The sequence below is a fragment of the Neolamprologus brichardi genome, chromosome 11 (assembly GCF_056152115.1).
Source record: "Neolamprologus brichardi isolate AB-2024 chromosome 11, ASM5615211v1, whole genome shotgun sequence".
NCBI lineage: Eukaryota > Metazoa > Chordata > Actinopteri > Cichliformes > Cichlidae > Neolamprologus > Neolamprologus brichardi.
Window position 1 is genome coordinate 19,515,383 of NC_142114.1, and position 25,614 is coordinate 19,540,996.

General features: G+C 44.6%; 1 protein-coding gene across 1 annotated transcript; it reads left to right on the forward strand.

Moving 5' to 3' along the window:
• The first annotated feature begins 184 nt into the window (after positions 1-184).
• Positions 185-25,503, forward strand: megf8 (multiple EGF-like-domains 8). The gene is made up of 44 exons (XM_087848284.1): positions 185-627; positions 1,322-1,511; positions 1,599-1,762; positions 1,868-2,077; positions 2,233-2,413; positions 2,682-2,770; positions 4,087-4,300; positions 4,399-4,582; positions 5,030-5,175; positions 5,259-5,363; positions 5,867-6,018; positions 6,154-6,255; positions 6,422-6,569; positions 6,958-7,121; positions 7,452-7,655; positions 7,921-8,118; positions 8,242-8,502; positions 8,605-8,723; positions 8,820-8,951; positions 13,928-14,041; positions 14,197-14,280; positions 14,392-14,631; positions 14,736-14,920; positions 15,062-15,275; positions 15,377-15,617; positions 15,702-15,834; positions 15,940-16,187; positions 16,510-16,620; positions 16,753-16,871; positions 17,596-17,821; positions 17,910-18,081; positions 18,249-18,412; positions 18,508-18,643; positions 18,726-18,957; positions 19,056-19,182; positions 19,273-19,483; positions 19,602-19,816; positions 20,624-20,819; positions 20,972-21,140; positions 21,227-21,419; positions 21,516-21,686; positions 21,803-21,933; positions 22,128-22,260; positions 22,394-25,503. Exons 1-44 carry the CDS (start codon positions 604-606, stop codon positions 23,882-23,884), a joined length of 8,643 nt encoding a protein of 2,880 aa, XP_087704410.1. The 5' UTR covers positions 185-603; the 3' UTR covers positions 23,885-25,503.
• The last annotated feature ends 111 nt before the right edge of the window (positions 25,504-25,614 follow it).

The following is a 25,614-nucleotide window of genomic DNA, read 5'->3' on the forward strand; positions in this document are numbered from 1 at the left end:
GGAAGATGCAAATAGATGATCCGCTGCTGAACCTCTAAAGGCATTCACTTTATCCACAAATAAATGACATAAATAATGAATAAAATATTTCATAAACAATCCTCCGTTTATGGCTTACACAAGATCCAAGTGTAAACCTTGATTGTCTCCGCTGGGTGGCAGTAGTGGGATGGGTTATTCGCTGCACTGTCTTTGTGTTGGTCACCGTTGGCTATTGCTCGCCTACCAAAAAGCACCAAAACACTGGCTTCTCACCACAACATGGTCCGCAGGTGTAGCGTCGATGCTTTTAAAACGTGTCGCTGATAGCTGCAAGCAGTTCCCCGAGGTGTACCACAATTTTGTTATTACATAATGAAGAATTACTCTCAAGAATGACTGATTCTGTTAGGGTCTGCAGCAACCAACGATTGCGCATCTGGATTTGGCCGAGCCGCTACCACTAGCTAGCGGACAGGCTAGCAGAGCAGAATGCTGTAGCGCTCTGCAGTGAATCCAATTTAGTATCGACTGGATAATTTAGCCAGCGGTCAGTTTGCAGCCCTCGCTAGTTAGCTCGTGCAGTAACTGACGTTTAAAGGCCTGCCGAAAATGTAAACCACCATGCGAACAAAGAGACGGGAAATGGTAAGTGTTATTTATACCAACTGATGGGCTCAGATTAACTGTATTCCGTTTGCTACCTTAGCTTAGCTACCCTTTCGTTAGCTTTGTTGTGATAGCCTGCAGAGACCCTTGCTGCTAATTGTCGTAGGTTCATCCTTTGGCTAGTTTGTTGTAAGAAACTCAGATAATAAAAGTTAAACTGTGTTGTGTGCTATTCTAATGTAACATTGCAGATGTGGATTATCGTCGTTTCACCTTGATGTTTGTGTGGTATGATTTCTGGAGTCGTAATGTTTCCGAGCTACTTCCCTGTGCACGTTAGCAACATCAGCATAAGAATTTTTGCAGTAGCTTTTCTTGAGTCTGGCAATTTGTAGTAATCCTTGTAATCTGACCATTAAGCCTGATTGGTTGTTGCTGCAGGGTGAATGGCATTGCAGTTTACATATGAGTCATAGCGCTTTAAATTGGACCCTTTCAGCGGCATAAGAATGCTCAGCGAGACCTGAGAACAACTAGGGGGACGAAGATTGCGCTTTGATGTCCATAAGGGACGTTCCCTTGTACCCAGATCGGATCGTTCAGTTGTTATATGTGGTCGATAAACGAAACTTAAGAGATTGGTCTTCATATGTGCTGCAAATGTTCAAGGTTTGTTCTTAGGAGACCAACACCAACCGATTCCCACCTTGCTCTTTCCCTTTCCATCTTTCAGGCAGTGCCAGTGATGGCCTCCCCCCTCCCTGTCTCCTTCATCCTGGTGGTTCTCCTGTTGGCCAAGTCGCCTGTGTACCAGGCAGGGGACTGCAAGGGCCACAGGCAGGTTTTGAGGGGACCACCTGGCTATGTGACAGATGGAGCAGGAAATTACTCTGTCAATGGGAATTGCGAGTGGCTCATCAAAGGTGGAGAAAATGGTTTTTTGTCATTATGTTTTGTTGTTTTCTGTGATTATTCAAAGTGATATTTATCTAATTCTTCATATCTTCCAGCTCCCAACAACAGTTACCGCATTGTCTTGAATTTCACCTTCATGAACACAGAGTGCACTTATGACTACCTTTTTGTGTATGATGGGGACTCCTACCAAAGCCCCCTACTAGCCAGTCTGAGTGGCCACACGTTGCCCCAGCCCGTTGAAGCAAAGTCTGGCAAGGTAACCAAGAAAAGATACCACAGCTGAAAGGTCAGGATGATTCTTGACACTTCATTAGCATTGAATTCTAACTTAATTTGTGTTCACTCTTAAACTGTGTTCCAGATGCTGCTTCACCTCTTCAGTGACGCTAATTACAACCTACTGGGTTTCAATGCAACTTACACCTTCTCTTTGTGCCCTGGAGTGTGTGGCGGTCATGGTCGTTGTGATTCCTCTACATCAAAGTGCCATTGTCATCAGGGTTGGGGTGGGCCCTCATGTACAACCCCTCTGTGCACTCAAGCTTGTTCTGTGAACGGCCAGTGTGACAAGGTAAGAGTAGGGATAGGGACGATTAAATGAACACACACAAAAAATATATACTATAGTCGCACAGTAACGCGTTTCTCAACCTGATTAGGTTATTCATTTGTGTGCCGTGATGAAACTTTTCATATTTAACTTCATTCATTTATTTATTTTTTCAGAAAGGAGAGCGTTGTCTGTGTAAGCCAGGCTTCGTGGGTCAAAACTGCCAGCTTGGTCTCTATAATGACAGCGGTGCAGGGAAGTGGTGGCGTGTGAGTGAAGAAAACCCCTACACACCTCCCAGGACAGCTTCTGCAGGCGTGTACCTCTCCTCCACAGGAGCCATGTACCTGTTTGGCGGTAAGAGCAACATACAGTTAAATTCCACTAACACAATTTTTTTGCTTAGAAAAACATTTTTAACACACAAGACAATGGCAAGGTTTTTGACTTTGATTCTTTGGTATATGTTAATAATCGTAACTCAACACAATTTGTTACTGTGTTACATATTAACCATCAGTGATATTGATGTCTTTGTTAGAGCTGAATGCCGATGTCTGAGTCATCAGTCTCATATCTCATTATTGGCCTTGTTTGAATAATATTTTGCTTATCTTCTTTGCAGGATTTGATCTGAACAGAGCTCTTGGTGACTTGATCAAATACAATTTCACATCCAACCAATGGGAAAGCAGGTCTTATGGTCATTCACCTGTAAGTGAACATACACTCAAACATGTGCTGTTTTTCTTTCCTTCTGCTATTGTATTTGCTTTGTCATTCTCTATGCAAACAAGTGTCCAAGTTACTGTCAGCACTTTACAGTAAATTGATCCTCAAAATGTCATGTAGGCAAGAAATGTAGTTTCCTCAATCAGGAGAATGGATTCAAAGATATCCACTCCAAGATTTTCTCTCAATGACTTGTCAGGCCCCAACTTATCCTCTGACAACCAGGAACTCAGGAACAACTCTGGAATCAGGATTTCTTTTTAAGATATATTAAGACTCATAAGCTTATTGTTTCATTCTATATTACATATCTAAAAATAACTTTAAAAGACAATATTAAAACTATAGAGAAGGATTAAAGGCAAAAGCTATTACTATTACTTATAACTTAATGCTAGTTTATCCATTTACTTATGGCCATTTATTGCAATAGCCTAAATGCAAAATCTTAAAAAACAGAAACATCTAACTAACTAAAGCAGAAATATAACAGTCTCACAAAGTTGGTCTCTGCAGCTGTTTAATATCATTTGTAAAATTCTAATACAAATGCTTAAATTATTCACTCCAACAACTCAGTTAATGCAGTCCATTCTTCACACTTTTTAAACATTTTATTTTATGCTTCTCTCTGGTTACTGTCCAAACGTACGACCTAATCTCACCATGGCACAGCCGTTTAACCAGTTTTTGACAGTTAGCACCTCTTACACTTATTTGAAGTGTGGCTGAAGGGCACATGGTAGCTAGTGCTCTGTGATGCAGTCATCCAGTAACAAAAGACTGGCAGACATGCAGACATCTGCACAGATCCTTAAGGTCACCATCTAGTGTTAAAATTTCCATCACTTGAATTTAAGTAGATCCTAGCATACTTGTGGATATCAAAACTTTTAACATGCCTTTCTTGCTTTATTTATTTATTTATTTTTTGTTGTTCAGTGCTGATTGACCATATTTATTTAATGCCACTTTGTGGTGATAGAGTATTACACTCTCCTGATTGATTGTTAAAAACAAGGTAAATCGATAAAGTCAAGAATATTTGCTTATTTTTTTTGTCAATAATGTTGTAACTGTCTAAGAATTTATTTTTACATTTACCAAATGTGCATTTGTTGTTTTTATAGAAATAAGTTTATTGCAGTTTGTAGAAATCTATTCACTTTTATTTTAATCCTATTTGTTTGCACATGTAAACATAGTCAATGGGAATTCTAGCATTCTCATTTTTTTTGTTTAACATCTCAATCGTATTCCTTTCCTTCGTGCTCTCTTTGGCTCTCCTACTCTGTCAGGTGGCTCGTCATTCCCACACAGCAGTAGAGTATATGGGTAAAATGGTTATCTTTGGAGGAGAGCTAGCCAACGGCTCCCTGGCCAATGATGTGTGGATGTATCGGCCTCTCAATGATGACTGGCAACAGCTTGGCTTTTCCACTTCACGTGGTGCTCCTAAACTGGCTAATCACGCTGCGGCTATAGTAGACAGTTATCTCTATGTGTTTGGAGGTGAGTTCACATGTATGCTGTCACGTTGCACTTTGTCTTTTTTTATATCAGCATTTTTAATCCACTAAGAAACAAACAAACCCAAAATTGTTTTCCAGGTCGTACTGAGGAGGATATGTTTTCCTCGACTCTGTATCGGTTCGGCCTGCATGGCTCTGGACGGTGGGAGACGGTTCAGCCCACAGGTGGGAAGCCACCTGCCACTGCTGGGCACTCCATGGTCTTCCACAGCCCTTCCAGGACATTGCTTGTCTATGGAGGGCACAGGCCTACCACTGCCAGGTATGTACCTTCTCATATATGAGAAGGTAGAGGTTGAGAGGAGAGTGGGAATCTGTCTTTTATCTATAAGACCACATCACACTCACTTAAACATTGATTTCCTAAGTTTATTAATTATACTATTAGTTTAGTCTACGTTATTTTATCAATCCCTCCTGCTAGTGATGCACTGTTGCTGACATTTGGTGTAAACAACACACAATCTGTTCCCTAGACTGGCTCATTGTCATTGATGTCCATTTTAGCTTTTTAAGTCAGTATTGGACCAATTTTTAACCAGTGGATCCCAACATAATAAGAAATATTTTATCCCAAGATTTAATTCTTTTGTGATAACTTGCTACACAAAGTTAGTTAAGTTCTTCAGAAAAATCCAGGAAGTGGGGATTTTTAAAAAACGGCATCTTTATAGACAATAGAAATATACATACTCTATATGTTTCTTAGGTTTAGTGTCAGGGTGAACAAAACAGACGTGTTCCATGTGGATCGACGATTTTGGACATCCTTCCGTTCGCGTTTCGCAGCAACTGGCCCAAGAGAGCGAGCTTTCCATTCAGCCACTGTCATCGGAAACTACATGGTTGTCTACGGTGAGTCCTGAGATAATTAGCAGAGTTTGTTTCGTAATCAGTCCAGCCATGTTTATATTTATATCTGTTTGTTTGTCTTGCAGGAGGAAATGTGCATATTCATTTCCATGAGGAAAAGTGCTATGACGAGGAAATCTTTTTCTACCATCTGGGTTGTCACCAGTGGGTCTCGGCAAAGGAGAAACTCAGTGAGTATGAAAGTGAACAAAACAGCCGACTTCTAGATTCCACCTTCCTTGTTTTATTTATTTTTCTAACACATTATATTTTATTTGGTTTTGAAATGGTTGTGATTAGACAGCCAAATAAAGTCCACTTTGTATATGTAGATGAAATAAACACTAAATGTCTTTATGCTCCATGGTGAGCATATTTGTAAGGACAATCAGAAGGGTTTGGGCTAAAATCTGTTTGAGATCTGAGCAGGTTGCACAGATGCACAAGTTTATTTTCACTTCTCAAACTATTTTAGACCTTTTCAACTTTTTTTTATTTTCACCATCTTCAGTTTTTTCCTGAGTGGGTAGCCTCTTGCCATAACTCTGAAATGCGAAGGCACATGCAGTTGCGGTTTTTGTTGTTGTTGTTTTACATTTGTTTATTTATTTAGGGTCCATTTTAAACACCACCTATCTTAGTGATTGTTACCTCTGCATGTGTAGTGGTCACAGAGCTTTCATATTTTTCCAAGGTGGCGACGCTGTGAGGGGGCGTTACTCACATGTTGCTGCAGTGATGGAGGGACGAGTGTTGCTGGTTGCTGGAGGTTACAGTGGCGTTGCGCGTGGAGACCTTGTGGCTTACAAAGTTCCCCTTTTTGTCAGTAGCGACCAAGGTGACAGGGTGAGTGAAAGCGCTGTAAACCAATCGTATTTGGAAGACTGTCTGTGGCTGGAAGAATCTCACTGGTTGAAAATTATGTTGATCAAGAGGATATAGTAGCATTGAAATTGTTGTGTTTGTTTGTTTCATCATCAGGATGCTGTTTGTGCTGAGGCAGTAGATGAAAATATGTGCCTGAAGAACCCAGAGTGCAGCTGGTGTGAAGGCCGCTGTCGAGAGTACCAGCCCACTAACCCGGTAACGCTTCTCTCAGACTTTTTGTTAAATTGTAACAATGCCTGTTTTATGTTTTTTGGGGGGGGATCCATTTTTACATTTTCACATTTTCAGAAATCTAATCCTTTCCTTTTCAGACTGTTTGTTTAGGTATAGCTAAAGTGCAAATTCTGTTTTCTGGTCGCAGTGTGGAAGTACTGGTTGCTTGGGCCTTGCTCGCTTCCTGTCTGACTGCCAGTCCTGTCTGGTGTTCAGTGGCACTCCAGCTTCTCTGGCCCGTGCCCCTGGTGAATTTGGCTGGTGTGTTCAGAATGAGTCCTGCCTACCAGTGTCAGGTGAGACCCAGGGAGGGAGGAATGAGGGCAGACGAAAAGGGTCAAGACTGGAAAATGATGTTGGGAGTTGACATGGGAGGGACGTAATTGACTCGTGTTTGGTGTGTTTCAGAGGTGAAGTACAGTGACTTGGCTATACCCAGCTGAGACTGGACAGGTTCCTCAAACCACAGTTTGACTCGCCTGTCTAGTCACATACTTCTGGTGCAGTGAGGTCATTTTACTCCTTCAGAACACACGTCAAACAAGAGTCACCAATTACATTCATTTCAGTACAGTAGTGCACAGTAGAAAGCTGCTGTAATATGAGATTTAAGAGGCCCGATGTGTGGGGGTATTTTAGGGTTTTTTTTGTGCATGTGCTGACCTTTCCCTCTCGGTCTCACAGAGCGAAGTGCGTGCCGTGTGGACCAGATCTCAGGGGCGTACGGCTGGTGGGGGGAGCGTACCCTTTTCCTAACCTCCCTCCACTCCTGTCGCACCGAGAACTATGTCCCGGGACTGCACCTGCTCACCTTCCAGCACCCCCGCAACGACTCCCAGCCTGACCAGGTACGGAGTCCAAATGTATTGACTTTACCAGTTGAGCCTGTAACTACTTCCCTCTCTGCTTATACTTACTCCTCCTTCCTGCCACCAATATTGCATTTGAGCTTGGATATAATGATTCTCTTTTTGTTAGTTTTTCTTTGTGCTTTATGCTTTTTAACCTCGTCATGTCTCTTTTTCTTTTTTTCTGTTTGCTTTGGGTAGAAAGGATATTTTTGTTCAAGTAGTTTGTGAGACTTTGTGGAGCAGTTAGTAGAGAATAGTGCCTCTGTTGATGTGTTTCCACTTCCATCATCCTCCACTGTCCTCCATCCTCTTCACCCCTCACATTAGGTAACCATCCTCCGCAGCGCCACCATCATGCTTGGCCCCACCACAGAAATGGACGTAGCCTTACAGTTTAGGGGGTTTGTCCACCCATTGTGGGGCGGGCCTCCACCTGCACCCCCCCCTACAGAGACAGTCTCCATGTGGGCTCGCATCCAGAGGCTTCACTTTGAGGCTCGAATGGCAACAGGACCCAACTCCAGCCAGATGGTGAGGAGAAGTGCATGTCAGCTGGAATTCCTTTGTCTCTTTCTTTACAGCATAATTCTTTAGAGGATTATTTGTAGTAGATTTGATAATAAATTAAAATAATTTCATATGGCCAAACCTTGGAACTGTTGGAATGCTTAAGAATTGTCGGTGAAAGCCAATATCCTTGTCCCCAGGGCTCAATATGGTTATTAAACACTATTGTTTTATCTATATTTTCCTCATGTCCAATTTTGTATATATTGTGAACCCATTTGCTGATCAGGAGGTGGTGGGTCACTGGGCAGCTCAGCAGGAAAAGGAGCTGAAGCTCCTGACTCGACCAGATGGGAGTCGACTTTTCTCTAACCTCACTCGGGGAAACCATTACCTTGTTCAGGCGGAGGGCTACCTGAACAACTCGGGCTCAGGACAAACAAGTGAGATGGCCTTGATTTGGAACAGAACGTTGCCTGGAGGAAGTGTGAGTTTAACTTCAACAGCAAAACTAACTTATGCAAAATTCCTTTGTGATTTTTCTTAGATCATGAAACAAAAGCATCGTTTTAATACCCTTTCCTTTATATCTTGTGATATCTCCTTCTAGGAGATCTCCTTCCTATTCTCGGAGCCGTACCGCTCAGGTTCCTGCTCAGGGTACATGTCCTGTCTGGCCTGTCTGTCAGACCAGTCTTGTGGCTGGTGCCCGTCTTTGTCCCGCTGTCTGCTGCGTGACAGCCCAGACCTCGAACCCTGCCCTGAGGGCCAGAACAGTGAAGGGAAGATGGAAGGTCAGCTCCATCTGCTGTTAGCACCCCAGCACTGCACCATGTGTGAAGAATATAGAGACTGCTCTGCTTGTACTCAGGTACAACACAGATACACATAAAAACTGACATTATCTGTCATTATTCTGACTTGTATACCATAACTGTATTCTTGACTCATGCTGTGCTAACTTTGATTGTAGGACCCTTACTGTGAGTGGCAGATAAACTCCAGCAAGAAAGGCGACTACCAGTGCAGTCGGCGAGGAAGAGTAGATGGATCCATACGTGATCCAAGGGGGTGTCCTAAAGTGTGCAACCAGTAAGTTGAAAAATAATATTCATTTTAGATATTATTTTAGGTTATACAAACATCTGCAGCTCATCTTTTCTACTCTACTTTCACTTTCTTTTACAGGAGAAAGACGTGTGGTGAATGCCTTTCCAACTCCAGCCAGTGTGCGTGGTGTGAATCTGCTCAAGCCTGCTTCTATTTTGCTGCCTACCTCACAAAGTATCCCTATGGAGAATGTAGGGATTGGTATGACAGGTAAGATGAGAACATTGTTAAGATATTTTTGTTTTTTCCTTTTGTTTTATTTATAATCATTATAAATACTATAATAATATAGTATTTATTATTATGTCTATAATGCTGTAATGACTATAATCACTTTCTTTTTTTACATTTTAAATGTAAAGCCATGCTTAACATAATCAAATGACTCATGGATACCTAAGAGTAAGTAAGTCAGTAAAATCATCATATTAAGTATTTTGTAAGATAAGATAACCGTTATTAGTCCCAGCAGAAAGTGGACAGTGCAAAGTTATATAGCAAAAATTAAAAACCATAGTCATCGGCATTTAAGTGGTTTCCCTGGTTACGCGCTCTCATCTCTTCATTTGTCCAAAGGTTTCCTTGCCTTTTTCTGGGTGTTAGCAACTGTACAGTTGGACTGACATTACATAATTGGCTCTGACATTTCAAGACTGTTCTAACTGTATTTTTATCCTGTGAAATGATGAAATGTGTTTGACTGCCTCTAAAAATTCAAGTTATGTTCTTATGCTCATCCCTAAGACTACTGCTGGTCAGGGCTCCTGCTTGTACCTGTCTTATTTATAATTTACCTCTTACTATGTCTAATGGAAAATAAGTTCATATTGCTTTTTCTGAGCCTTATTATTATGAGTTGTAGTACTACTACTACTAGTTAGGGATGCACCGATACCACTTTTTTGGAAACAAGTACGAGTACTTACATTTCAGTACTCGCCGATACCGATACCGAGTACTTAATAAAAACATGATTTAAATTTGCAGGTAACAGCTTTAGTCCTATAATTTAACAAAAAACAAACAAACAAGGCACTAGTTTGGAATTAAGAACATTTATTTAAAATGAAAAGCATGTTGTATGCAACATATTACAGAATAAATAATTATAAAAAAACAAAATTTAATTTTAAATTTGTTCGTCTGTTTCTCTGTTTAGAAGTCTCACTAGCACAGTCACAGCTGGGATGACATCAGAGGCTAGTGTGTCGTAGCTGCTCACTTTTTTAGTTAGTTCCTCAAAGGGGGCGATGATGGCAACAGTCGTCTCCATAAGAGCCCATTGGTGAGCGGTGAGATAGTCAGGGAGTTCGGACACATACACGCCCAGCACTCGCTTTTGATCAATGAGGGACTGGAGCATGTAATACGTGCTGTTCCAGCGCGTCTGTACGTCCTGCTGCAGTCTCTTTATTGGCTGGTTGAGCTGTCCCTGAATGTCCTCGAGGCGGGAGTAGGCTAAGGCGGAATGTTTAAAATGCCCAACTATTTTCCGTCCCACTGCTATAGCATCAGCTATGCTCCTCTGTGCTAATAAGCATGGCTAAAGAAGCGTGGGTAAACTCTTTGTACTCGTTGTGTTGGGATTTTAGGTGCTTAATTAAATTACTTGTGTTAAATGCGCTACCTTTTGAGCCTCCTCTGGACAATTTCGCTGAGCACAATTTGCAGTCCGCCTTTGTTTTCGCGTCTTCGTTCACTTTGAAATAGTTCCACACGGCTGATATGTCTCGCCTTGCCTTCTCCCCGCTCTGAGCTGCAGCCAGGGCCTGGGGGCGGGCACTCGGGGCCTGGGGGCGGGCACTCGGCGCCTGTGATTAACCCCTTACATGCCGCTCAAACATAGACAGGTCTCAGACCGTGGTATCGGTCCTCGGTATCGGGGGACTTTTAACGAGTACGAGTACTTTAGAAAATGTGGTATTGAGGCCGATACCGGTATCGGTGCATCCCTACTACTAGTAGTAGTATTTCCCTTGCTTGGCCAGGTCAACACAGACTAACAACTCCACTTCAATTTAAATTGCAACTTTCACCTCATAATCAGCTGTGAGTGTAATTTCTGCTAATAGCAGCAAGCACCCTTTCATTTGGTCACTGTATTCCTCCATCCATCCATCTTCATCCGCTTTATCTGAGGCTGGGTAGCAGGGGCAGCAGCCTAAGCAAAGTGGCCCAGACCTCCCTCTCCCCAGCCACCTCCTCCAGCTTATCCGGGGGAACACCAAGGCGTTCCCAGGCCAGCCGAGAGATATAATCTCTCCAGCGTGTCCTGGGTCTGCCCTGGGGCCTCCTCCCAGTGGGACATGCCCAGAACACCTCACCCAGGAGGCGCCCAGGAGGCATCCTTGTCAGATGCCCGAACCACCTCAGCTGGCTCCTTTCGATGTGGAGCAGCAGCGGCTCTACTCTGAGCCCCTCCCGGATGGCCGAACTTCTCACCCTATCTCTAAGGGAGAGGCCAGCCACCCTTCGGAGGAAGCTCATTTCTGCCGCTTGTATCCGCGATCTCGTTCTTTCGGTCACTACCCACAGCTCATGGCCATAGGTGAGGGTAGGGACGTAGATCGACCGGTAAATTGAGAGCTTCGCTTTTACACTCAGCTCCCTCTTAACGACGACGGACCGGTGCAGCGTCCGCATCACTGCAGCCGCAGCCCCAATCCGTCTGTCGATCTCCGGCTCCCTTCTCCCATCACTCACGAACAAGACCCCGAGATACTTGAACTCCTCCACTTGGGGCAGGAACTCATTCCCGACCCGGAGTGGGCACTCCACCCTTTTCTGGCTGAGAACCATGGCCTCAGATTTGGAGGTGCTGATCCTCATTCCCGCTGCTTCACACACGGCTGCGAACCGTTCCAGTGCGAGCTGGAGGCCCTCACCCGATGAAGTCAACAGAACCATCCGCAAAAAGCAGAGATGAGATTCTGAGGCCACCAAAGTGAAAGCCCTCCGCCACTTGGCTGTGCCTATAAATCCTGTCCATAAAAATTATGAACAGAACCGGTGACAAAGGGCAGCCCTGGCGGAGCCCATCACCCACCGGGAACGAGTCCGACTTATTGCCAGCAATGCGAACCAAGCTCTTGTAATGGTTGCATAGGGATCGAATGGCCCTTAGCAATGGGCCAGACACCCCATACTCCCGCAACACCTGCCACAGGACACCCTGAGGGACACGGTCGAATGCTTTCTCCAAGTCCACAAAACACATGTAGACTGGTTTGGCAAACTCCCATGCACCCTCAAGTATCCTTGAGAGGATAAAGAGCTGGTCCAGTGTTCCGCGACCAGGACGAAAACCGCACTGTTCCTCCTATATCCGAGGTTTGACTAGCGGACGAACTCTCCTTTCCAGCACCCTGGCATAGACTTTCCCAGGGAGGCTGAGGAGTGTGATCCCCCAGTAGTTGGAACACACCTTCTGGTCTCCCTTCTTAAAGATGGGGACCACCACCCCGGTCTGCCAGTCCAGGGGTACTGCCCCTGATCTCCACACAACATTGTAGAGGCGTGTCAACCAGGACAGCCCTACAACGTCCAGAGCCTTCAGGAACTCGGGGCGGACCTCATCAACACCAGGGGCTCTGCCACCAAGGAGTTGTTTAACTGCCTCAGTGACCTCGCCCCCAGAAATTGGCGGGTCATCCCACGTGTCAGTGGGATTAAGGAGGTCCTCGAAGTATTCCTTCCACCGCCTGACAATTTTCTCAGTCGACGTCAGCAGCGCTCCGCCAGCACTGCTCCGCCAGCACTGCTCCGCCAGCACTGCTCCGCCAGCACTGCTCCGCCAGCACTGCTCCGCCAGCACTGCTCCGCCAGCACTGCTCTGCCAGCACTATACACAGTGCAGGTAGAGCACCGCTTTCCCCTCCTGAGACGCCTGACGGTTTGCCAGAATCTCTCTGAGGCAGTCCGAAAGTCTTTTTCCATGGCCTCTCCGAACTCCTCCCACATCCGAGTTTTTGCTTCAGCCACTGCCCAAGCCGCATTCCGCTTGGCCCGTCGATACTTGTCGGCTGCCTCCGGAGTCCCACAGGCTAACCAAGCCCTATAGGACTCCTTCTTCAGCCTGTTGACTCCCTTCACCTCTGGTGTCCACCATTTGGTGGACACCAGAGGTACCCAGCCTAAGAAGGCTGGGTACTCTGAACTGCCACTCTGCGCATAAGCGCAGATGACAGTCAGGACCCGTTCCCCGACCCTAAGGCGCAGGGAACAAACCCCCTCATCCACCGGGAAAAACCCCAACGTACCGGCAGCAAGCCGAGGGGATCTTAGAATATCCACCCCAGCCTGGCGCTTCTCACCAGGGGCAACTCCAGACTGAGACAGAGTCCAGCCCGTCTCCAGGAGACTGGTTCCAGAGTCCAAGCCATGCGTAGATGTGAGCCCAACTATATCTAGCTGGTACCTCTCAACCTCACGCACTAACTCAGGCTCCTTCCCCACCAGAGAGGTGACATTCCATGTCCCTATTGCCAGTCTTGGCAGCCGGGGCCCGCTCCTGGGCCTCCGCTCCTGGCCGCCATCCGGCACACAATGCACCCGACCCCTATGGCGCCTCCTGCGGGTGGTGGGCCTGCGGCAGGATGGGCCCATGTCTCCTCTTCGGGCTGTGCCCGGCTAGGCCCCATGGACTAAGGCCCAGACGCTCGCCCTCGGGCACCCTCCCCGGGCCTGGCTCCAGGGCGGGGCCCCGGTAACCCTATCTCGGGCAGGGTAAACTGTTCCCTCGATGTTCTCTTCATAAGGGTCTTCTGAATCGCTCTTTGTCTGGTCCCTCACCCAGGACCAATTTGCCATGGGAGACCCTACCAGGGGGCAAAATCCCCCAGACAAAATAGCCCCTGGGATCCCTGGGACACACAAACCCCTCCACCACGATAAGGTAGCGATTCACGGAGAGGCTGTATTCATGTAAACTCAATTTAAAACAAGGATTTTGGATTTGGTATCAAAAGCAGTGGCCAGTATTTGATTAAAAGTGGAAGGTACTGAAGCAGCAGCCCTGAAGAGAGAATTTTTTTCTTAATTTTCCAAATGCTTTCACATGCAGTAATGTACTCGCATTAGATGAACAAAAACACAAGAAACAACACATTTAGATTTTGCCAGACGGTTGAATTGACCCTTTAATGGCAATCAATAATAAAATACTTTTTTTTTTTTTTGCTTGTCAGTGTTCACTCAGTTCCCCAGTGTAAGCAGTGTTCAGCTTTAAACACATGTACAGAGTGCCTGAGGACTTTTCAGTGTGGCTGGTGTGGTGACTACAATAATCCCACAATTGGAAAGTAAGTACAGCAAACCCATAACAACACAAAAAAAGTATACAGATTCCCAGAATTGCATATAAGGCAAATGCAATCTTTATAGTATCAGGTTGCTCATAAGTTAGCAGTCATTGTGATTTCTGTGTATAATTCATATTTTCTGCCCTTCTTTTCAGATGCTTGAGGGGAGACTGGGCAGGAATGGATGATCCATCAGTGTATAACTGTAGTGTGGCTGTGGCTGAAGCTCGGGCTGCAAAGTGAGATATCTCTCATCATGTTTCTTGTACATATATCCTGAACAAACTGATAGCCAGATGTGTGTGTAGTATATCAGTCCAAGTTTACATTTGACTTTCTTGCTTCTCTAGCCCTGAACCCCAAACTTCAGCCCCACCTCGCCCCCTAGAAATGGAGATGGAGTTGGAGCATTTGAGTGATGAAGAGCAAGATGCAATCTGGGCCTATCCCACATGTCCTGATGTAGAGGAATGCAGGCTGGGCCTCCACAACTGTCACCCCTCTGCCACCTGCATCAACACTCCCACTTCATATGAGTGCCATTGTGAGAGAGGATTCACAGGGGATGGCACACTGCACTGCAACCAAACGTAAGTGCATTAAAATACAGTAATCCACGAATTCCTTCTTTAAATCTCTTAATAAAATCTTTTTATTCGTCTTGCTCATTGAGTTATCTTCCTTCGTCCCACAGCTGTTACAATGAGTGTCGTGAGGGCCAGTGTAGCGGCAGCCCACGGTTTGAGTGTGAATGCGCCCTGGGCTGGACATCTGATCCCGCTACTCTGGTTCTGAGTGGTGTAGAATGTGATGTTGACTGTGGCTGCAACTTCCACTCCACATGTATTACTGCTCCAGGGATCTGTGATGAATGCCAAGGTCAGATTTTGATAAATGGATTATAGTGATTTGATTTCAGTCACTATTCATAAAACTGAAACTGTGGGAGGCATTTTGGTGTTTGATAGATAAAGGCTATCGTGTTGTTTATTGGTTAACATTCACTTGCTTCACTTTCAGACTGGACTACAGGGCCTCACTGTGAGCACTGCCGTCCAGGTAGTTTTGGCTCAGCCCTGGCTGGTGGCAGCGGCTGTGTTCCCTGTGAGTGTAACGGACACGGCGACTCTCTCCAGGGATACTGTCACAACCAGACAGGCCAGTGTTACTGCACCCACAACACTCAGGGACCACACTGCGAGTCCTGTCTGCCTGGCTACTATGGAGATCCCAGGTAAAGATCTTCACTATTTTGCTCAGTAGAAATAATTTCCTTGGACAATTTTCAGTGTATTCTGTGATCGTGACTTGTCTATGTTATCCTGTACCATTTAGGAACAATGGAACATGTTACCGCCAGTGCCAGGGCCGCTCTGTCCTGCTGTCCTCCACTTCCTCCACCACTATTCCCCTGTCCTCTTCTTTGGGGTGGCGGAGTGGCACAGAGGGGAAAGGTGGACTTTCTCATTGCCTGTGGGTCCTCTCTGTGACTGAAAACTTGGCACCCTGTCTGCCCAGACAGTTTTGCCCCCCAGTAGCTCTCACGCTACACCCAGACTCTCATACACATTGTAAAGTGAGTTCAAATAAACACAAATTACTTAACAGCTCACTGTACCTGAAACTGTGTTCATGACATTCAAGATGCTTTATTTTTCAGAGTTCGTATGTCTATGTGTTCGATGGCCTGCCTCGTTTTCTGGGTAACGGAGTCGTACATTCTGATCACAATCTAATTGGAGCATTTTGTGGCACCACGAGGACTCAGCCTATCACAGTGGAGGCCACTTCAGGTTTATCCTTAACTCACTGATTAATAAATACACTGTTTAGACTACAAAACCAATTTACATATACACAATCACTCAGCATCGTATAAGCGTCTCATCTATCTCCAGGTGTGATCTCAGTCTACTTTGAAGCCAACGTCACTTCAGACAGACCTCAAGGCTTCAATGCATCTTTCTGGGTACGACGGTGTCAGCAGAGCTCTGATGAGGATGAAGATGGTTCTGTATGTCCAGGTGGAGCCCAGTGCCAGGGTGGGCTCTGCCAGTGCCCTCAGGGATATGGGGGACCACACTGTGACCAGCTAGTGTGCCCACAGGATTGTGGAACAGCAGAAGGAAGAGGAACTTGTAATATAGTAAGAGCTGTAAAAAAAAAAAAAATTAAAGTTTGCTTTTCTTAAATTTCCAAGTGTCTCTTTTGTCAAAAGTAAAACTTAATTAAATATACTGGAACATTTTTATTTTTATTTTATTTGTAACGCTCATAAAAACATATTTCTAGTTGTGTACTTGATAATTTTGGTGTTTTTCTTTTTTTTGTTAACTTTCTTTTGTTTGTTTGTTTGTTTGGTTGGTTGGTTGGTTTTTGAGGGGTTTTTTTGTTTAGGAAGTCAGTTTTTAAAAAAAATTATCAAATAAAACACAGAACGTTAACCAGCATAACTCTGTTTGTGTTAGTCCCTGGGAGTGTGCGTGTGCTCAGAGAGCTGGGTTGGGTCAGACTGCTCTATTCCTCGAGACTTCAACAGCTTGGTGTGGGAAACCTTACTGGACACACAGATGACTGTGGTAAGGACCAAAGAAAAACGAACGAGAACAATCCTGAAGTGTGCATGGCTGACACAACGCAGCACACACAAATAAACATTGTGCTCCTTCCCCCCACCCCCACCCCACCCCCACCCCACCCCCACCCCACAGAACCAGGCCCACAGGTTCCTCCACAGGATGGGACACTCTCTGGTGTCTGGACCACAGGGCAACCTCTGGATGTATGGAGGGCTTTCTCTGACAGAGGGAATTCTGGGAAATGTCTATAGGTAAGAAAGTGCAACAGCAGTCTATAAATGCTTAGACAAAGCGCTTGTAAGAATCAATTTTCAGTAGTATTCATGTTTCAGGGTGGGGCACATGTGACTCAGGAGCTAAAGTAGGTTGTCTGTTGGAAGGTGACAGATTAGATACCTGGCTACTCCAGTCTTCATGTCAAAGTATCTTTGGGTAAAATACTGAAGCCCAAGTTGCACTTGATGAATCCATCAGAGTGAGTGTGTATGAATGCTAGGTTATATGCACTCAAATGCATGTGTGTTTGAATGGGTGAATGGGTATGGTAGTAGAAATACATTTGTACTGCTCAGAGAGAAAAATGCCAATCAGGCAACAAGCCCATCCATTTGTGAAAACTACTGAAAACCTTCTGTCTTATTACTGTGAAAATGTTATGTGTTTAACTCCTTGAAGGAGTTTGTTCATATTTGGGACAAACCTTTGTTCAACTTTGGATCCGAATAAGTTACATTTTGATTTTGGTTTAATAGAATTGGTAACACGAATGTTGAATTTAATCTATCACAATCAGCTTTATTGGCATAATAATAATATTAATATTGTCAGACTGTAGCATAGGAACAATAAAACTTACATAACCCTGTTGCTTATATCTCGGCGTAGGCATCCAGCAACAAGTTGGTTAGGTAATCTCACAGTCACGTAGTGCAGTGTTGCCTCTGTATGTGTAATAATTCCTTCTGGTTGGTTTAGATATTCTGTGTTGGAACGTCGTTGGACACAAATGTTGACAAGCTCTGTGGAAGAAGGGTCGATGCCAAACCCTCGCTACCATCACGCCTCTGCAATGCTGAGTCATGAGTCTGGCTCTGGAGCCAATCATAACTTTATGTTGGTAGTAGGCGGGGTCACACAAGACGGCGTTTCCATGGATACCTGGACTCTCAATCTCAGCAGTTTAGTCTGGAGAGAGCACAAGGTTGATATCTGACTTGATATGGAAATAAAGAATATGTGAAAAATCTTTTTTTTTTTTCTTTAACAAATTAATTTTCTTCTGCTGACAGAGCACAGTGCTTCCTCCAGTGGCAGGTCACACTTTAACTGTACGGCGAGACTGCTCTGTGCTGTTGATTGGCGGTTACTCTCCTGAAAATGGTTTCAATCACCATTTACTTGAGTTCAACCCTCAGTCTGGAAACTGGACCATTGCCCCCCACACTGGCACACCACCTACAGGTTTTTGAAGCCTTTTATAATGTCAATAACTCACTGATGCACTGCTTATTGTTATAACAATACAGAATCACATTGTGAAAATGTTTTTTTAAAAAGAGACAAATATAGCTCTAAACACTCTTTTCATTGCACATAAACCTATTTTGTTTGCTTTGTTCTTGAATCAGGTTTGTATGGCCACACGGCAGTCTACCATGAACAGACTGATGCCATCTATGTCTTTGGAGGCTACCGCTTTCACGTGGAAAGTGTAGAGCCATCTGCTGAGCTCTACAGCCTGTATTACCCCAACCTCACCTGGTCTTTGCTGGCCACCTCTCAGGGTATTAAGGTAAGAAGTTGGAAAATCCAAGCAGTTGACATCCATCCATCCACTTCAGAAAGATAACTTCTGTATTCCCGCTGTGTCATCTCTGTCCTGTGTAGCCCCTGTCCCGTTTCTTCCATGCTGCTGCACTGATTAAAGACACGATGGTGATTGTGGGCGGCAGGACAGAAGCAGAAGACTACAGTAACTCTGTCTCTCTGTACCAGATCAACTGTAACACCTGGATACAACCAGGTAACTATACATTTCTAGCTGCAGGTTAATTTGTAAATCATAAAACATCATAGGCTAATCTCTTCTCGTGTTTTTGTTTTAGTGTCAGCTGTTGGAGATCCGGTTAATGGTTCGGTGTCCCTTGCCATGACGAGCTGGGGCGGTCGTCTCTTCCTGTCAGGAGGCTTCAATGGCATCACCCTTGGCAGACTCCTAACCTTGTCTGTGCCCTCTGACCCCTGCGCCCTTCTTCCCACACCAGAGGCTTGCAACACCACCACAGGCAGCTGCATATGGTGTAGAGGGAGCTGTGCTTCTTCTGACACTGCTGAGAGGTAACACGTTGTTTGACAGCAACTCTGAGCTTGAAGTTATGTGCAGCTATGAAATAAAATGCATATGACATTCACTTCTGTTCCTTGTTTTCCATCAGAATGGGATGCTTTACTGGACAGTCTCCCTGTTCTCCAACCCCTCGTGAGCCAGACCAATGTCGCAGACTCAAGACATGCAGTGAATGCCTTGCACGACACCCTAAAACATTTTCCAGTCAATCCCAGGTAACAAGTAATGCCCCTTCTCAAACACAGTTAATCACTCAAAGAGAGACCGTTACTGTGAACTAAAGTCTGTTCTTAATAAATTCCCAGCCTGTTTTACAGTGTAAGTGGTGCACAAATTGTCCAGAGGGGGCTTGTATCAGCAGCTCTCTCAGCTGTACAGCTGTACATGACTGTCGAATCAACCAGAGAGAGATCTTCCTGTCCAGCAACTGCACTGAGACTAGCTGTGAGGCTTCTGACTGCCCCAAGTGTACAGCTTCTGGAAAATGCATGTGGACTCGCCAGTTCAAACGCACAGGTACCGAGGTTCAGATGATGTGTTTGTGTTACAGAAAATGAATTTTCTGATTAATAAATATTTTCCAATAAGAAATGTCGACCCCCTTCGCTTTCTCTTTTTTTCCCCTCTCCTCCAGGCGAAACGAGGCGCATCTTGAGTGTGAATCCTACTTATGACTGGACATGTTTCAGCTACGCTCTGCTCAACGTCTCACCCATGCAGGTGGAGTCATCCCCTCCTCTGCCGTGCCCTCCGCCATGCCACAGTCTCCATAACTGCAGCCTTTGTCTGAGCTCCAATGGGTCTGATGGGGGCTGGCAGCACTGTGTGTGGAGCATGGCCCTGCAGCGGGTAAGATTTGATGAATTCAAAAGTATGAAATTCTGCATAATATAAAATGTCACGTCACAATATCACTGCTATAACAATGCAATTAAAGAATAACTTAAAAAAGAGCTACTTCAACAACCTCTAACAAAGCTCAATATGTAAGAAAATAGTTCCAACTGAAAGTGGAAACAACCAGTTGAAGCAAAAAAACACTAAGAAGTGCAAACAGGATGTGAAGGGGGCAATATTAGCGATCAGTGTTGTGCTGTCAAAGTGTGAAAGAACCACTCTACCCAGTGTCGCCGTAGCACTCGCTAATTTCACTCGTAGGTTGCACGTGACAGAAAGACCAAACAGTGGATGTAGTTGTCTTTTATTTGGCTGAAGATATGATGCAATATAGATTGTGGTGAAAGGGGCTTTGACCAGCTGGTTAAGACTATACTCACTAAATTGTTGTGCTTAGGTTTGACTTTACTCTCACCGGATGTGGTGCTGTGTCACTACTATTGTACTATGTTGCTGCTACCTCTGGCACCTTGTTTTAGAAGATTGGTAAGGTTAGCATCAGTGATAGTAGCTCATTGGAAGGAAGGATAGAAAATGCAGTTGATTTACTTACACTTATAAATGTTGCTGTGCGCAACCATCATTAAAGTGTTCCTTTATTTTTTATGTTGTAGTGTTATCATTAAAACATAAGTTTTCTGAAAATATTGTGACAGAACTTTGAGGCTGTATCACCCACCCCTGATTGTATGGTTGGACTTTAAGTTGATTTATTTTCCTTTTAATTTAACTGAGCAAATCTCTTTCCCCTTCCTGTAGTGCATGAGCCCATCTTTTGTGCCCCTCCGGTGTGAGGCAGGCCAGTGCGGTCGACTGCTTTCTAGGGGAGACTCCTGCTCTCCCCAGTGCTCCCAGCTCACTCAGTGCTCCCAGTGCATTGCTAGGCCTCAGTGTGGTTGGTGTTCTTCTCGAGGGGGCAATGGGGCTGGACGCTGCCTACAGGGAGGACTTGATGGTGAGAACAATGTTAAATTTATGGTTTTGAAGAAGCTGAGCATCTTAGCATGTTGTGAGTGGATTGTTTTGTTATTTATCAGCATACCTCTGTTTCTTTCTGTGCCCCCCCCCCCTCTCTCCCCCCCCCCCCCCCCCCCCCCCCCCCCAAAGGTGTGAGTGAGGGTGTCTGCCCTTTGACAAACAGCAGTTGGTCTTTCCTCCATTGTCCAGAGGAGGATGAATGCGCCAACGGTCATCACAACTGTAACAGCACTCAGGACTGCCACGATCTGCCACAAGGATACCACTGCACCTGCAAACAGGGTTACATACTTAGCAGGTAATATAAGAGGATAGTTTGAACTTTATTGTATAGTGACTGAAGAGGTTCACTGAAATCTCCACTTTTTGCGTCCTTCTGTGCAGTATTTCTGGTCAGTGTGAGCCAGTGTGTGCACAAGGCTGTGTGAATGGGACATGCACATCCCCTGGAGTTTGCCAGTGTCACTTTGGCTTTGTAGGGGATAACTGCTCCTCTCAGTGCAGCTGCAACAAACACAGCAACTGTGCTGGTGTTAACAAACCAGATGTTTGTTTGGAGTGTCACAATAACACCATGGTAAGTGCTTATAACAATCTACATTCACCTTAAACGTTTTTTTTTTCTTTTTCATATTCAGTAATCCACTTTGTTTCCTCTATGTCCCAAATCTAGGGTAAACATTGTGAGAAGTGTAAGCCTCTGTTTGTGGGCTCTGCCAAAGGGGGTGGCACTTGCCATCCATGTCGGGAATTTTGCAAGGGAAACAGCGCTGTGTGTCTATCCCGGGATGAACTTAAGAAGGCACAGGAAACTCCACAATTATATCCTCTTGACCCTAACAGCGTAAGTAACTGAAATCCGTGAGGGTTTGTGTATGTGAATATATTAAAAAAAACAACAACAAACAAACACAAACCACTTTAGTTTTAAAGTTCTGTCACTTTTTGTCCTCCTATTAGATTCAGTCCTGGGTGTCTGAGGGTCCTACAGAGGAGAATGCTGTATGTGTAAATTGTCAGAACAACAGCGTAGGAGATCGGTGTGAGAGCTGCCTTAGCGGCTACTTCCTGCTGCAGGGGAAGTGTGAGAAGTGAGTAAAATCTGCTGCTGAGCTGTCACTGGAGTGTTATTATATAAAGTTATTATATCAAGTTTTAATGTGTGATTTTGATTACTCAGTACCTGGTCTGTCAGTTATAATCAGCAGATGTGTCTTTTACTATTAAGAGAAATGCTTATACATGCACAGTTGTAGCGAATGTTAATTTCTCCTCTTCATCACAGGTGTCAGTGTAATGGCCATGCAGACACATGCAATGAACACGATGGCACAGGCTGCCCCTGCCAAAACAACACAGAGACCTCCTCCTGCCTCAGCAGCCCCCAGAGTGATCGCAAAGATTGCTACAGACAACAGGTATGTGCATGCTGGAGTTCACAGTTTCCGCTTTTTACAGTTTTGACTTGTTGAAATCCACATTTTTCTTTCTTTCTTTTTTTTGTCAGTGAATGAAACATGCTTAAATTCTGTGTTTTACTCTTTCATTTAGTGTGCAAAGTGCAAGGATTCTTTCAATGGTACACCAGTGAATGGGCGTCAGTGCTACCGTCAGTTTAATGTGGACGCAGAGTGCTGCTTTGACCCCACATCGCAGACCAACTGCTTTCATGATCCCACCATTCGCAACCTGCCCAAGGGGCGCACTGTATTCTTTGCTGCCCAGCCAAAGTTCACCAATGTGGACATTCGGGTCACCATTGATGTCACTTTTGGTGAGGTGGAGGTGTACGTGTCCAACTCTCATGACACCTTCATTGTGGACGTAGATCGATACACAGGGATTCACACCATCAAGATCGAGGAGGAATCTGTAGTTCCAGGAAAAACTGCTGGGACAGAAAAGGATTCACCTCCGTCCCCTATAAAGGTGTTTGCCAACACCTCATCCAACTTTGCAGGTTCTGTGCTCTCCCAAAGCCTGCAAGCAAAACCTCCAGGAGTGGAAAGGGAAATTAGAGAGGAACGTGCTGAAGGACTCATCACCTATATCACCGTGTGGAAACCCCAGACGGTGCTGATTGTCCGTGGTGTTCGAGATCGCGTGGTGATCACCTTCCCCCATGAGGTGCACTCCTTGAAATCTAGTCGCTTTTACATCGCTCTGAGAGGTGTTGGAACTGAAGAGAGACAAGGAGAGTCCCAGGGCCTGCTGTTTCTGCGACAGGACCAAGCCCACATTGACCTTTTTGTCTTCTTCTCTGTCTTCTTCTCCTGCTTTTTCCTCTTCCTGTCTGTCTGCGTCCTCCTGTGGAAGGTTAAGCAGTTCCTGGACTTCCGTCGGGAGCAGCGTCGCCACATTCAGGAGATGACAAAGATGGCATCAAGGCCTTTTGCTAAGCTCACTATATACCTTGAGCCGGAGGAGCCTCAGCTCATCTACTTGCCTTCATCTGGTGGAGGGGTAGGGGGCAGCACTGTGTCGCTTGCTCATGCCCGCACAAGCAAGTTAAGTGGAGTGGTGGTTGGCCAGAGGGGCAGAGCAGGACCTGTCTCCTATAAACATGACCCATCCTCCGGCCCCACAGCCCATCACCACCATCACCTCACCTTGGGTGGAGGAGGCAACAGCGGCCAGCATTTACCACTGCACTACTTGAACACCCATCATTATGCCAGTACCACAGCTGGCAACCCAGCCTCACATCATCACCACCCATCCACATACAGCGCTTACCAGCACTTTTGCCGTCCTGACCCTTTCCTCTCTCAGCTTATGGGATTTTCCTATTCCTCCTTCAAGGTGGGGCCCATTACCCTGGAGCCCACAGATGATGGTATGGCTGGAGTGGCTACAGTCCTCTTCCAGCTGCCGGGGGGTGTCTTGGCTCCAAACCGCGCCTGTCTGGGCTCCGCACTGGTTACTTTGCGACAGAACCTACAGGAATACTGTGGCCACGGCAATGGAGGCGGGCATCCAGGAGCGGGTGCGGGCCGCAAGGGGCTGCTGGGGCATCAGCACCTGACCACTATGGCTATGTAGAGAAACAAGTAACATTTTTATGAGAGATAGAATAAGTCTTTAAAGTGTTTGGTATATAATAATTTTGAAAGAAATAGCCACAAGGCAATGACAACATCCAAAAGTAAGAGCAACTTGAGCATTTTGAAGAGATGTACATATACTGTATAATGAATTTAAAGTGTCTTTTATTCTATTATGTGTTGCTATACTGTATTTCAGTGCTTCACATGACCAAGCCAGCTGTCTCTAGAATGCACTACAACTGCTATACGTATCAGCAAAATTCGTCACATCGTGTCTGTGATCACTAAAGAGGTATGAGTGCACTCGACAGATTATGCGACTGAAGACTGAAGCTGGACTCGTGTTAAAATTATTCTCATTGACCAACAAAGGTGTAAAACCATGTGCTTGCTTTGAACCAACATGTGCTTTATACCCCCCTCCCCCAAAAAGTGACAATCAGAATTGCCATTGAGAACAAAAGACTTGATTTCGGCATAATGTGCAACATTTTGATTGTCAGCGCAGGAAAAAAGTCTGAGTTACTTGTGAGATGGTTTTTATATCATAGTCGATATGAATGATTTATTAATTGTAGCTAAGTATATGCCAGGCTTCTAAGCTACACGTTTATGTTAAACAGACTCAGTATGTTTCCGCATATGCATTCACCTGCTCTGTTACGTTATACATCTTTTTGCTCGTCTGCCTTCACTTCTTGCCTTGTCTGTGTGTCAGATGGCTTACACTGAATACTTGTGTTAATGGAAATGTGTTTGGTGCAGCTCCTGGAAGATGTTAAAGTGACATTTAGAATTTTCTTTCATGAGTTGTTTTGAATTGAGAAGTTGTGATGGATAATGTTTTCAGTATTGTTTTTGCACTCACAACACTACACTAACTTAACAGAACTCGTCCATTAAAATGAAGAAATTGTCCTTTTTATGATTATTTTTTGTTCACATTAAATGTGTGTCGGTGTTGAGATGGTTCATTAAGCTGCCTTTTTTTTATGGCAGCTTGCCTTCTTAGGTGATTGTATGCACCAATCAAACTATGGTCTAACTAAAAATAAATAAATACAGTATGAACAGTTACATTTCATTAACAGTGGAAAGTGTTACATTAGAAAGTTCTCCTGGTGAGAGGTTTGTAAAGGTTTTGCAGCATTATTTTAATTGATTTACATGTTCACTGGTTTGTGTTAACGGGAGTATTTTGATTTACTTTTTTGCACTGCACGGAGCCATGGGGCTTTAAAATTCATGTGAAACACAAGATCGGGGTGTCATCCATGCTCGGATGGCAAACATTGTTGTGGACGAACTCAGAATGGTGCTACTGGCGTTTTGTTTTTCTTTTCTTTTCTTTTTTTCCATTTTTTTGGGTAGTTCAGCATAGTTCAGCAAAATAAAGCTCATATGAATACTGTCACTATTTATAGCAGCCATGCCCAAATGAGCATTAAAATTGTTGTGTCTTGTATCTCTGTAATTTTTTTTAACATGCTTTATTTTTGTACATAACTTTTATTGTGTTTGTATTTTCGTTTTCAAAGAAGGGAACAGTGTTGTACAGAGGATTATGTGAGGAGTCTGTCTTGAGTCAGCTGAAATAAAGTCTGTGGAACATGATTATGTGCTTTTTTTTCTGTTAAAAGTAAAAATACTTTAATATTTAAAAGCTCTAAAATTCTGGTGTTTGTGGCTCAGACATTAATCTTGTCACGTTGAGGACAAGAAACC

Coding starts and splice junctions, on each gene's coding strand:
- megf8 (XM_087848284.1), top strand. CDS start 604: ATGCGAACAAAGAGACGGGAAATG. Junction 2,414..2,681: donor AGCCATGTACCTGTTTGGCG/GTAAGAGCAACA, acceptor TCTTCTTTGCAG/GATTTGATCTGAACAGAGCT. Junction 15,276..15,376: donor GGCTACTATGGAGATCCCAG/GTAAAGATCTTC, acceptor TGTACCATTTAG/GAACAATGGAACATGTTACC.